This window comes from Clarias gariepinus, chromosome 15 (assembly GCF_024256425.1).
Source record: "Clarias gariepinus isolate MV-2021 ecotype Netherlands chromosome 15, CGAR_prim_01v2, whole genome shotgun sequence".
Lineage (NCBI taxonomy): Eukaryota > Metazoa > Chordata > Actinopteri > Siluriformes > Clariidae > Clarias > Clarias gariepinus.
Genome location: NC_071114.1, coordinates 13,636,086 through 13,650,932, shown reverse-complemented (window position 1 = coordinate 13,650,932; position 14,847 = coordinate 13,636,086). Strand labels below are relative to the sequence as shown.

Sequence of the window (14,847 nt, the reverse complement as noted above, 5' to 3'; positions counted from 1 at the left end):
TGGTTTGTTTATTTTTTTTATAAATATACACTTCTTATACACATTTGTTTTACATACACTAAATTAACAACTTTTTTTTTTAGTATTCATATATATCAGGACTGAACTGCAGTTTATGCCTATTAACCTTCTATTGTGCATCAGAAAATTCTTTCCTTTCACATATCTCATGACAAAGTTGTATATTGTATCATACAAATGCTACTTGTATTTCTGCTCACATCAAAGGTTGACTCAAACAAATGTATAATTTATTGTTCCCCTGAAGGATGTTCTGGATGAAAAGGTGAACAGATATTGACTGAACCTCAGACGAAATTATGACTAAATGTGCAAATTAAATACAATATGTCACAATCGAGGGAAACTGATGAAACATAGAACACAAAAAGAACAAAAGAGGATGGAGCATGCTTAGCAAGGGACTCCATGTGTCTGATTTTCTCCATCACACAAATACAAAGAATTTGTTTAAATAACAACACAGCTTCAAATGGCATGTATGTCTATGCAGATGTGTATTGGAATGTCAGTCAATTTAGGCCTTTTTTTCCTTAGACATCCATCTGCACTAAGACCAAAACAGTGGGTGCCTCTGCCACTTTTGCCTTTCGGGGGAGCAGCTGTGCCAGGCTCCGGTAAGATGGCGTGGCCTTAATCATTAGTTCCTTGAGGCCAGCACGGAATTCTCGGCGGATGAGACAGTAGAGCACTGGGTTTAGGCAGCTGTTGGTGTGCGCCAGGCACACTGAGAGAGGAAAAGCATAGGCTTGGGCATTGTAGAAGGCATTGCTGAAGGGCACCATGTCAAACTTAATGAGCACAGCCCAGAGTGTGAGAGCCTGATTAGGCAGCCAGCAGAGAAAAAAGGAAAGCACCACAATCACAACTGACTTTGTGACTTTGGACCGGCGCTTGTTGCGACCCTGCTCAGTCTCTGAGCTTACACTTCCAAGGATCCTACGGCTCATCACGAAGCGCAGGAGCAGCAGGTAGCAAAGAGTGATCGCCACCAGTGGGATGATGAATCCTAGCAGCACTTTCTGCAGCTGGTACAGGCCCAAAAGCTGTTGAGGATCCCAGCTGCCCGACTCTGGGAAACGGACGAGGCAGAGCTCCTCATCTGGTGCCACCTGAACAACGGTGGAGTAGACAGCATGTGGCAGCGTGGCTAGGAGTGACACAGCCCAGATGCCTACACTGACCCACTTGGCTCTAATCACAGCTGACTGGTGTCCATGCATCTTCAAGGATGATGTGATGGAGTAATAACGAGCCACACTCATGCTGGTTAGAAAGAACACACTGGCGTACATGTTCATGGTGGTCACAGAGCTGACGATTTTACACATGATGCGACCAAAAGGCCAGCGGAAGTCCAGCGCAGTGTCCACGGCCCAGAAGGGCAGGGTGAGCACAAACTGCAGGTCAGTAAAGGCCAGGCCCATAACAAAGCAATCAATGGAACTCTGTTTCTTCCGGTGGCGCGAGTGGAGAAGGTAGAGCGCCAGCGCGTTGCCCACCAGTCCGAGCGCGCAAACCACCGAGTACACGAGCGCAATCATCACGCGCAATGCCAGGCTCGAGGGGTCACCCTGTAGCGCCGAGTCATACTCCTGTGTCAGCAGATGCAGCCAGCAGCGCACGGAAAGATTAGCGTCCAAAGCGCCAGTGCAGTTATCCAGCGCAACTCGGCACTCCAGCTCGGTCTCGCACGCGCTGCTCGGCACCGTGTCGTTCCTCTCCATGGCACTCAAGGTTTCGGCATGACTAAGCGACAGGAAGCGCGAACGGCGGTAAAGCACCTATGTGAAGTTCATCAGGAGCGCGTGCCGTCTCTACAGTGCGCTTCACAGCGCGCGCTCATTCTTATATACCACGGAGCGCGTGACGCACATTTGGTGCTACACCATCACTTTATTCACACACGTACACGTTTATGTTGAATTACATAAACTGAACAAACATTTATTGCTATAAAAATTCTAACATTTTTATTGCAACAAGTTTTCGTTTACTTCATGTAATTCAACATGCTATTTTGCTTTGACGAATTTTGGCACTGTTATACTTAAATATTTATACTTCGTTTTTTACTAGTTTATGATTAATTTTAATGATAATGTTTCCTCCATCTGTAGATAGGTTATATACTTAGTTGAAAATATAGCCTGCGTAATAAAATGGCATGAAGAAAAAAAGATTTCACCTTCCAACATGTTTGTGGGAGTGCATGTTAATACTTATAGGAAAAAAAAAACACCAATTTTTTTTTCAATAATCATATCATTGTTCAAATCACTGAGATAACAATTTTTTACATTCTACATTTTGATCTCAGATTACATAATTGAATAAATGATCAGGTGTACAAGGGTTCCTATAAAATCCGATGGTTAGCACTGAATTTGTAAGTCCACCTACATTTTAACAAATTTAGAACTTAATTTAACACTCTCTGTATTAACACTGTTGATCAACTCTATCTTAGGCAGACTTTTTAAAAGAGGGACACCAGTACTTTCCAAGTGTGCAAATGAGCACATATATTCACACTCATTCACACATACAGGAGCAAAAAGTAGCCAGTCCATCTATTAGCATGCATTTGGCAGGTGGGTTTAAATCTGAAGAGAAAAAATCCATGGGGACAGCATGCCACACAGTAACCCAGAGCTCAGTTTCTGTAGATTTATTGGTTATTTTATTAGTCACACTTAATATGACGAACTATATCTTTCACTTAATAACAAACTATATATTTTACGCATGTTCAAATCACACATGAAGATTGCCTGAATTGTTTCGTTTAACACACTGCAAATGGCGGCAATGTGGATTGTTCTTCAACAATCAACATGCACAAATGTTGGGGTTTCAACATTTACACGGGTTGATCTTGTCGAAAGCACTTCTGATTTCTCGTCGTCTTCCAGTAAAGTCCGTCATTCAGTGATGTTCCAGCACGTGTTTCACTCAAAACACCTCAAACAATATATTGCAACATCACTGTAAACTTGATGAATGTAGATGAATGTTACATAACAAACATGTACTTCATTACTGTACTTTAACACAGATTTCTTGTATCTGTACTTTTTCTAAATAGATTTATTAAAAGATACTTTTGTACTTTTACTCCTCTCAAAAGTTCAGCAAATATCTGTGCTTCTAATTAATTTCATTTCTACATGATATTGCATTACCTAACCACAATGGTGTGCAGTATTTGAAGCCTCATCTGCTGACTATTATGTGTAATTGCATGAGTTGTCTTTGCTGCAAGACATGCCAGTGTGCACCTTCATTTTAAACTTACATGAAGAAACACTTAAAGCTCTCAAAATATGAAGGATATATATGAATCAGTATTATCATGCTGGTTTATTGTCTTTATAATCACATACTATGATGGTGTAAATATGTTTAAATAATTTAACACTGGTTTCAAATCTTTAATAAAGGCTTTAAATTATTTTAGAAAGTGACATATAGCCTAGTACATCTAATGCCCATCCATTTCCAAATTACTAGAGTGAAAATGCTTCTTGAATGAAGACTATGTCCCTGAGGGAACCACTGATCGAACTAGCCATTGTACAGATGAAAGACGCCCTTCATGATAAAAGAAGTCCGAAGTGAAAGAGAAGTCAAAAAGTAATTGTCTGGTTTTTCCTTTAGGTCACAAGTAAATTAACAAAACATATACAAAGTGCAAATTTTACCTTTTTATTGAAGCTACCCAAAAATGTGCAGAAAAGTAAAAAAAAAAAATCTCTATTATCTTATTAAATTTCAATTTCATCAACAATCCATTTACATTTATAAATTCAATTTACACTTTCTTCTAAAGTAAAAATAAATACACTACATATAAGAGTCTTGTTTGCTGACACACTATACTAGTGTATAGTTCTGCCATAAAAATGGATTTTCTTCCATCCATCTGCCTCCTCTAGTCACTTGCCAACTTCTAGTGACACTGACACAGTGGAACACCAAAAGTCTAAAAATTCATTTTTATGAGTTTTGCCATTAAGTATGAAGTGACCTATTTTAGTTCATGCTGCCTGCACTATTTACTCAAAACACACATCACACTGAAGTGAATGGTTTGATTTGACAGAGGAAATGAGATGTGTCTATTTTAAACACAACTCCCAGCTTTTTAAAAAGCTATGCCCTACTCCTATTCCTACCAGAGTAGCTGAAATAAACATTCTAACAAATTAACATATGTTACTGACATAGTCCTAAACTATAAATCTAGAATGAAAAATGCGGTGTGATCAAGGAGTGAACAGAAGGTCAGAGAAAAGTTACTTCTAGTTGGAGTTATTTATCCAAAATGACTGCACCTCTTTGTCTAGTATAATCTCTGAAGATTGGTAATTATTGTCAGAGGTGTTTTTTTTTTTTTTTTTTTTACAACTCCTCATTATCTACATTCATATTGCATTCTATTTCAAAATGATTCAAATAACCTTGAGCAACTTGATGATAGCAAATAGGGGCAAAGTTCTAAACAGATTGAATTGAGTAACCGATTAATGCAATTCATTGCATTTCTGTCAAAATGCTCAACTTTAGAGCTGATGATTTAGAAATGATTGGTGGCCCATATAACAAGTTTACAAGCATTTATTGAACATAACATAAAATAAGCTGCATAAAGTGCTTTAATACATTGAAAATGATTATAGCTTTTACAGTGCAGTAAGATTAGTGTGTGTATATGTGCAAAAGTCTTAATTCCCCCCATTTATTCATATTTTTGCTTCTAAACAGCAAAGTCCTAAAGGTTAGTTCTCCTAGCTCCATGATTTTTTATTTTTTATTTTATTTTTGGCTCTCATTTACAGTACATTTCCTGTAATCAGTTCCACAGGACTTTTTGTTTGTTTGCTTTTTTAGCCACACAGTGATTTATGAATTATTGAAGCATAAAAAAGTCTAACTCAAGGCATGAACCAGTGAGAAACAGGTGGCAGATGATGACAGATGATCAGTATACTGGTGATGTTGAGTGCTGAGTGGCTGGAACTGATGAGAGGGAAAATGAGGTTGCTGCTCTGATAATTATATAAACAATCAGTATTAAGTGTCTGTATTTTAATGCACTTTGCAGCCTGTCACAGTAAAACATTGTTCCTGTTTCTTTCATTGAATCTACATCTTTTCATTTAATATGGGTGAATGAGGGGTGGCTCAAGACTTTTGCACATTACTGTATATAAACTGATACATATGTATACACACACACACACACACACACACACACACACACACACAAGTAAACATTTAAACTATGACATGGAGTTATTCGTTCATCACATGACCAAAGCTGTATGGCACAGTTTCACATTTCATGTAGAAGCAAAATGTTTGTTCACTAATCACCGGGAAATTATTCTTTTTTTTGTGCATAATCCTTTCTTTTAAGCATCAATAACCTATGTACCCACATTTACTGTAAGCGATTGTTAGCCTCACCAATGATTTGTAACATACAATATCATATTGTTATTAGGTAAAGGTGAAGTCAAATGTAGCTTTTGCGGTGAGAAGATCAGAGAACTGCTGTAAATCTACCGCTGCCCTTTTTACATTATCCTTGTGCAAATAGAGTCCAGCATATAAGCTCAGTAAGCTTACCCAACCTGCTAAATTTAGTGTTATAACATTTTATCTGCCACCTATTTGTTTTGGAGATAAAGAACAAAAGGCTACATCACTTTCCTGGCAGCAGACTAGTGGAAGGAGTATGGAGAAATCCATCCACAAATCCCTCTCTGCCCTTCACATGTCATCTGCATGTGGCTGGAGCCTTGCGCCACGCTGTGAGCTCAAGGTCACTGTAGCCATATGCCCAGTAATGGGGTCACCATGGTAATGATCATTATGCTGGTCTAGGCTAGCGTTGTGAGAATCTAGGTTGTATTCAGTCAATCCTGTCCCATGAAGTTTCTCCATTAGTGAGGTTATCTCCTCCATGCTTTCATCAACAGGAAAAACAGACTTGGATTCTGCTGCCACTGGGTAAGGACGCTCGAGACCATGGATCACCCGTGAGGACTGAAGACTGTGCAGTGACCGTGAATGCACTAGAGAGGATTAGAAAAGAAAAGGACACAGACATGTACTTGAGGTGCATTTTGATCATGTGAAATTTTTTTTATGACTTTCAGACTGTACTGTCGCCTGTCTTAGCAATTTTGTTAGATTTTAAATATTCCAGTAAAATTTGCAATTTTTGCTTAAATAGTTGTTTACAACTATGAAAAATTCACATGTTGATCTGCTGGTGGTTAGGCAAAAAACATAGAATTTAAAACAACCACACATGACGTATAATCAGACAACGGCTGTTGACACCTTTTAGTATAATATGCAAAAGGAGCAATATATTACTCCTACCCAATTTGCACAGATAAACTAAGAAAAATGTCAGTTTAATTGTAATTTGTTTCTTGCTGTAGTCACTGAAATCTGTGTCATGCACATATAGCCAAAATGAACGGTCCTCTATTACTTCATTATGTGCTAGTGTCAATATCTACACACATTTTGTTATTAATTTTATTGCATTTATTAAATCATTTGTAGAAGTTACTGAATAATTAGTTTAAAAATAAAGAACTACTTTTTGTTCTTTTTTTTTGTAATAAGGTCATTTTTACAAACTGTTTGATTTTCACTCACATCATATTTTGTTTGCAGAAATAATTATTTGCACTTTTAAGAACCCAGACAAGCAGCCCTACTCAAGGCTGCATAATGGTGGCATTAAAAAAACAAATTTAAAAAGCAATCATTTTAAAAAAATAATTTATTACCAGCATTTTTTTTCTTTTATTAAATGTAGCAAGCAACAACCATAATATTACAATATATTGTGTAAAACCACAAAAACATCAAAGAGGAAATTTGGTTGCCAAATAATAATAATAATCAGAGCTTTAGTCACTGAAATTGACTGTTTATAAAAAGAGGGCTGGTCTCTGTAGAATAGCCGGCAAAAAATCTATTTCTTTGGACAACAAAGCTGAAATTATGCACTGCAAATTAACCAGAGAACCAATATAGATTTTCATTATGCAAAAATACCCAACTGTTTGCAAAAGAATTTCCATCATCTTAACTGCTTCACTACTAGGGGCTTTACAGGAAACAAAAGTCTTAAAGCATGAGAATAAACAGATTTTATGGACTGGCAAGACTATGGTTAGCCCCAACAAAGTAAATATGACATGCTTGAGAAATTAAGCATGCTGTATGTCAGATTTGTTCAATATGAACAAACATATATTGCATATCACTCATAATTTATATATATAATATATAAGATTTTTAGGGGTATTCTAATCAATCGGCCTAAATTTGTATAAATGCCATGAGTTCATTTCATGTTAATGATTTTAAAATAAGGCAATCCAAAATAAATCCATAAATTAAGATAAATAAGTCAAGCTATTAAATTGGAAAAAATTAAATATTGGCAAATAAAAATTGGAAGTGTGAGAGTGTGTCTGTGGTTGCCGACATGCTGCACTTGTTACATAAGATAGAAGATAGAAGATGCATCATACCTTTTATGGAATAAATGTAAAGTAACTGGACCTTGGGAATTTCTCTGTTTATTATATCATTCTATTAACTGTTTTACTCTTCAAGTTAGAAAATGAAATGCTTCACAGATTATATTACCTATTATTGATTATAAAAAATATGGTTTATCAAAACTCCTCTAACACATAGTGTATCTTTGTCCCTGAAATGTAGTTTTTAATAATATTTGCAGATTTCCACACACTTTGCTGTTTGATGTATGGATCACTTATCTGGTTGCGTTTTAATGCCAGGAGACATTTAAATTTAGAAATAAATTATTTACAGTAACTGAACAGCTTTAACCTATAGTATTGCGCAAATTTAAAGTGTGCTGGTCAAAATGCACGAAACTTTTCACCATAACTGCTTATTATCCTGCCACAGAGGCAACAAAAACCGATCTTGTGCAATCCCAGAGACAGCTGCCTGATAAGGCGAAATTACCATTTACATCCACACCATGGATTCTAAATGTAGAGATAATTATGAAGCTATTTTGTAAGGCACCATATCCATCATCAGCTCTTTGACACCATCTTGGATTCAACAGCTTATTGCTAATAGTATGTATATTGCAGTATTCATTTTAAATGCAGTTTGCACTAGAGGCTTCACATGGTTTTAAAACAATGATCTTTCCCTGAAGGGTCTGAGCCCAGGGGTGAAGTGATCAGTAGACTCACCTCTAAGTGGGCTGTAGTCTCCATGTTGGCTGACCTTATTCTCGCTGAAAGGTTTCAGGTTGGGAAGCAGAATCAGACTGAATGACAGCAGAAGCACCTGTGGGACACCAGTACAGTAGATGGAGAACTTGTGAAAAATGTTGGATATTAAAGCATTAAATTACTGACTTGGTAGCCCTCTCGGATCTCACTGATTTTAGAGGTTACTTTCTGACATTCTAAAGTTTCTTAGTCAGCAGTTCTATCTTTCTGAAGGCTTTCGGAAGGGTTTTTAAAAAGGAGAATCTGATGCTAGCTGTTCTAGAACCAACTTGCATGCTCAGAAATAAAAATAACAGCCTATAGTTGTCTCTGGACAGAACCATGAAGGCTTTAGTATGTACAGTATCTTTTGTACAATATGTGTTTGTATGTATGTGGTGGACCTTATATCAGCTTTCAGAATAGACCTTTAATATTATACCTTAAATGGTTTGAGCTATTAAGATACATAATAAATGTACAATAATTTACTAGAGAGGGTAACTGTCTCCCAAAATAGACAGAGTCAAAGATCTGTTAATGTTTAGCATGTATTTTGTGGTTATGCTCCTCACCAGCACACAGGTCCCAGCCTGAGCTGGTTTGTTAGATCCATTCATGACTAAAGCCTGTAGCCGACGCAGCTGCTCCATTAGAGACCTGTAACAAGTAGAAATAATGGTGCTTGAATTTTCATGCTCGACATGAAAGAACTGAATTCGCTGAAGACTGTCTGAAAGTGTGTTCTTTACATGTTACATTTCTCCAGATGGAAGACTTTCCTCTGCAGTTCCTGGTTCTCTGCTGTGCACGTTGCCATCCTATCAAAAGCAGATATCCCAAATGAGTTCAGCTTACACTTGATGAATTCAGACATTATCTTATACCCAGACATGGTCCATTCCAGATCACAAACATAAGGTTAAACATAGCAATGTGCATATTACTTTGCTGTGTCACATAATATGTATATGGGGTAGATTCTGACTTTTCCTGTGCTGAAGTAACCGTCATTATCTGGACACAATAAATGGTAATGTGAATGGTCTAGTGCCCTCCTACAGTTATCACTTTAATATGCAAGCATGAAATTATGTCAGGAAATTTTGTTTCAAATTCAAAATATATTGTTGTTAGAAGTGGTTGCTTTTAGAGATGGGGAAATTTTGGTGTGGCACTTCATGCATCATAATTACTCAAAAATATACAAAAAAAATTAAATTCTAAGTTTGCATTTGAAGTTATAAATGGATGCAAATAATTTTTTTTACAATTGTAACAAAATCTGCAAAAACAATAAAAACCAAATCAGGAGCCTTTGATTGGCACAGTGGTTAAATCTGGAGATCGCAAGTTCGATTCCCGGGTGATGCAGTAACCTCTCACAGCCGGAGGTCTAGACAGAGCTGATTGGCCGAGTTCTCTCAGAGGAGAGGGATGAGAGGTACTTAGTGCTCCTACATTAATCACGGCTCTACAGCCAATCAGGATGCAGCCAATCTGTGAGCTCATGCAAGCGGAATTACCCCGCCACCAACGGTGCGTGACCGAGCAGTTCAAAAAGATGCGGTTGACTGGCGTCACATGGTTTGGAGGAAACACGTGATGGTCTGCGGACCTCCCGATTAAGTGGTAGCCTTAATGAGGGAGCCCCATAGTGACGGGGAGGAATTGGATACAACTAAATTAGGGAGAAAATCGAGGGGAAATCACCCCCGCCCCCCCAAAAAATAATAATCAGGCCACCTAGGTATGATGATAATATTACACTGTAGCAGCAGGTCCCTGGTGATTTCCTTCCCTAAATGTTTTGCAAATGCTGTAAAACCAAAAAATGCACAAACTGCCATATTTGTGCCTAACTATAACTAAAATGATATTTTTAAACCATCTGGTTATTATTTGTAATTACCCTTTGCACCCTTTAAGCAATATAAGGCAACATTTTGTTTAGTATGTTACATATATTAAATATATAAGATACTATAAGATGGAGTAATGTGCCCTCTATTGTAATTATAAGTGTACTGTATAGAATTTGGTATTAGGTAGAATAATGTGAACTAGATCCATGGCCATGTCAATACCTGCTTTCCAGTCCATCTACATATTCTTTCTTCTTCTTCCTGCTTTCCTGGGCAGACTGCTTGTTGCGGATTTTACGGCGGATTTTCTTTAGAATCCTCTCCTCAAACTAATCATCAAAAGAAAAAAAGAAAATACGTGTTAACTCTGTTACAGGCATGAAATCATATACATGAAATCCAGTGGCTGCACATTGTGGTGTGGAATGTAAAGGTTCCACCTTGGTAAGAGGAAGCTGACTTGGCAAACTCACTCCCTCCTTGACCAGCAGCTTCTTCTCATCCTCATTGAGAACTAGCTCCTGGCAAGAGTGCTGTGAGGCCAGTGGAGGCTGAAAAAGCGAAACGAATCTATGTGTTATCAATCAACCACTGAAAAAAATACTTGTGGGTAAAATTGTTTGGATTTCAGTCAATTTGAATCTTTCTTATTCCTCAAGTACAAAACATGAGTCTGCACCATAGGAAGTGCTAAATAGGATTTTTGTTTCCGCCCTATTTATCTTGTAGTCCTTCATGTAGCATGACACTATAGGGACTCACAGTCTCCGGAGCACCAGAGAGGAGCAGATCCTTGATGGTGAGGGGGAAGGCGGTAGCCAGTTGAGCCGGGGGCACTTCACATTCATGCTGCATCCTTGCATGCTTTTCCAGTAAAATACCAGACCTCCAGCCATCTAAGGAATCAGATCATATCATTTGTTTGATTTTTGTGAGACTGTTTATCACACAAGATAAACATCAGATAAAGCACAATCTTGTCAAAGTCTTTTAACATTTATGTTTCGATTTCTCTGGAGTGCAACATTATTGGGTATTTAAAGAGGAATGGTATTAAAGGAAATGATTATTGATCCATGAAGCTATTTTTACACATGCTACACATAGTCAGCTCACCAGGATTGATGGTTATAGCTGTGTTTGAATCAAGAGTGCAATGTGTGTGTGAAGACACATAGCAGGGATCCAGTGGAGGACTCCCAGGAGGTGGAGGACTATCGTTCTGGTCAGAGTGTGGATCTTCACTTATTCCACTGTCACTTGGAGATGACGGCCATAATGGAGAACCAGATGCAGAGTCGGTCCCACTCTGCACTGTATTGAAGAAGTCCTCACTACTCCGAGCTGGCATTATCATCTATCAAACAAAGACAAAGCAAGCACTTTTGATTGTATTATAGTCTAAGGGGGATGTGTTGATGGTGGCAAAGAATTTTAGACGCATCACTCACATTAGGGTCTTGCACTGGCCAAGGCTGGTCATTATGATGCACCATGTTCTCATGGCACAAGATTCCATCATTCTCATCAAAAAGTAGATCCAGCAGTTCTATCCCATCACAAGACTGAATTGTAAAAAAAAATAATAATAATAATAATTCAGAGCTGAATCCTTTCGATTTGATTAATAGTGAGTTTAAAACAAGTTTAATGCAAAGTAAAAAAAACTTTATATATATATATATATATATATATATATATATATATATATATATATATAATAGAAATTCCTGGATTTTTATTTATTTAAAAATAACATGTATTTTCTGAACTTTGGTCTGGTGTGCAAGACAAATCTTGGCTAACAAGATAACGAAAGCGCTACAGTGTTTCTGCTGAAAATATGTCACTGAATGAATGCTAAATAAATGTTACCAACCTGTTCTGAGTAGAATTCCATCACCGTCGCCTATCAAGAATGCCGCAAACAACCTATTTAAACTGTAAGAAAACGTTTTTTTAAGTAAACAAACAAACAGATTTGTAAGCTTCTCCACTGTGTTTTAGTCCTGCCTTTCTTGCTCTCACAGTGGGGACAAAGTTTAAACTCCAACACCACAATCTGATCATCAGGAAAACCTCTGGCATCCTATTGGCTGCTGCTAGGTGACGTATGTCTTGGAGACAGTATGATGAAATGCCCACTAACAAAAATTGCAGAAAGAACTCAATTTAATTAAACAAATAATTATTATAACAAATTATAATCAGTATTTTATGATTAATTAATAGTACTAAATATGTAGAAAAAGTAAAATCCTTTATTTATTAAATTTTTTTTGCACAACTGAAATAGCAGGCTGCATATCTCTGACTCAGATCTATGGTTTGGTTTTGACTGGGTGATCATTCCCCTAAACTGACCTGTTCAGCTCAAGGGTCAAATATTCCTTTTTTGTGCGGATTACGTCTGAGTAAATTACCTTTAACACAGTTTAGATCACCTGTTATACATTCACCTATTTCCTAACATTATTTCATTTGTTATGAAATTTTATTGTAGTTTTCGATGCCTTTATCTTGGTACATTAGCATTTTATTGGACTTTAAGGTAATTGAAGTAATCAAATTTATTGTTTGTATTTGTTATTTATGCATCCCACACTGATGTACTAGTAACTACATTTGTTGTGACTATGACTCACTTTTATATTATCTTCAATTTGAGTTATTATATCCTTAACACTGACATCATCATGGTTTTACTGGGATGGCTAATGATAGCAATCAACATAGCATAATGCATTTTAAGTCCATCTCCAACATGCATTATTAGGGGTGTTCTTTAGTATACAAAATAATAAATCTCATTGTATGAGGATATAGGAAATAATAATAGAAGAAATAAGCAAAGCAAAAAGGATGCATACAATTTAGCGTTTTATTTTGCAAAGAAATAAAAAAGTAAAATGAAAAAAATGCTGTATTAGGTTTATTTGCATGAAGTACAGTAGGCTCTAACCTTGTGGCAATAGAACATTGGGGCAAAAAGAAATCCATTTATCCAAGATTGTTGATGTTGACACCAGCATTTCCTGGTACCATTTTTCTTCCTATTATGGTAACACAATAGTGTGTTTCTATTCATCTTATCACAAACCACAAACAATGGTAGTACTTTTAGAAACAAAAACAACAGATTGTTTCTAATAATAAACATCAAAAGTTATACTTTACTCACACAGTAGGACATAAGATGCAGTGGGGCAAAAAAGTATTTAGTCAGCCACCAATTGTGCAAATTCTCCCACTTAAAAAGATGAGAGAGAGGCCTGTAATTTTATCTATAGGTGTACCTCAACTATGAGAGACAAAATAAGAAATAAAATCACATTGTAGGATTTTTAAAGAATTTATTTGCAAATTATGGTGGAAAATAAATATTTGGTCAATAACAAAAGTTCATCTCAATACTGTGTTATATACCATTTGTTGGCAATGACAGAGGTCAAACATTTTCTGTAAGTCTTCCGAAGGTTTTCACACACTGTTGCTGGTATTTTGGCCCATTCTTCCATGCAGATCCCCTCTAGAGCAGTAATGCTTTGGGGCTGTTCCTGAGCAAGATTTTCTATGGGGTTGAGATCTGGAGACTGGCTAGGCCACTCCAGGACATTAAAATGCTTGTTATGAAGCCACTCCTTTCGTTGCTCCGGGGTGTGTTTGGGATCATTGCCATTCTGAAAGACCCCGTCACGTTTCATCTTCAATGCCCTTGCTGATGGAAGTTGGTTTTCACTCAAAATCTTCATTCCAAAATCTTCATTCATTCTTCCTTTCATTCTTTCCTTTATACAGATCAGTCGTTCTGGTTCCTTTGCAGAAAAACAGCCCCAAAGCATGATGTTTCCACCTCCATGCTTCACAGTAGGTATGGTGTTCTTTGGATGCAACTCAGCATTCTTTCTCCTTCAAACAGAAGTTCTATTTTGTTTTTATCTGACCATATGACATTCTCCCAATCCTCTTATGGATCATCCAAATGCTCTTTAGCAAACTTCAGATGGGCCTGGTTATGTACTGGCTTAAGCAGGGGGACACGTCTGGCACTGCAGGATTTGAGTCCTAGTCCATTTACTAGGTCTCCCATGTGGTTCTGGGATTTTTGCTCACAGTTCTTGTGATCTTTTTGACCCCATGGGGTGAGATCTTGTGTGGAGCCCCAGATCGAGGGAGATTATCAGTGGTCTTGTATGTCTTCCATTCTCTAATAATTGCTCCCACAATTGATTTCTTCATACCAAGCTGCTGACTTATTGCAGATTTAGTCTTCCCAGCCTGGTGCAGGTCTATAATTTTGTTTCTGGTGTCTTTGACAGCTCTTTGGTCTTGGGCATGAAGAAGTTTGGAGTGTGACTGTATGAGGTTGTGGGCAGGTATACTGATAACAGAAGCCTTTAATACAGGTAACAAGTGGAGGACAGAGGAGCCTCTTAAAGAAGTTGTTACAGGTATGTGAGAGCCAGAAATCTTGTTTGTTAGTAGGTGACCAAATACTTATTTTCCACCATAATTTGAAAATAAATTCTTTAAAAATCCTACAATGTGATTTTCTGGATTTTTTCCCTTATTTTTTAAGAGGAAGAAACCTTTGCACAATTGGCGACTGACTAAATACTTTTTTGCCCCACTGTACTTACATTGGACATTTAACAGTACTGTAAAAA

At 37.2% G+C, this 14,847-nt stretch overlaps 2 protein-coding genes across 2 annotated transcripts; both read right to left on the bottom strand.

The window, feature by feature from the left end:
* Window positions 1–554: 554 nt before the first annotated feature.
* rxfp3.2b (relaxin family peptide receptor 3.2b) lies at window positions 555–1,748 on the bottom strand. Its single transcript, XM_053513638.1, has one exon. The coding sequence runs from the start codon at window positions 1,746–1,748 to the stop codon at window positions 555–557; it is 1,194 nt and encodes a 397-aa protein (XP_053369613.1).
* A 2,877-nt stretch (window positions 1,749–4,625) lies between these two features.
* Window positions 4,626–12,194, bottom strand: creb3l3a (cAMP responsive element binding protein 3-like 3a). Its single transcript, XM_053513557.1, has 10 exons — window positions 12,060–12,194; window positions 11,632–11,745; window positions 11,297–11,537; window positions 10,943–11,076; window positions 10,621–10,731; window positions 10,403–10,509; window positions 9,068–9,136; window positions 8,891–8,975; window positions 8,295–8,391; window positions 4,626–6,104 (listed from the first exon to the last, which is right to left on the bottom strand). The coding sequence occupies exons 1-10, from the start codon at window positions 12,078–12,080 to the stop codon at window positions 5,800–5,802; spliced, it is 1,284 nt and encodes a 427-aa protein (XP_053369532.1). The 5' UTR covers window positions 12,081–12,194; the 3' UTR covers window positions 4,626–5,799.
* Window positions 12,195–14,847: the final 2,653 nt, after the last annotated feature.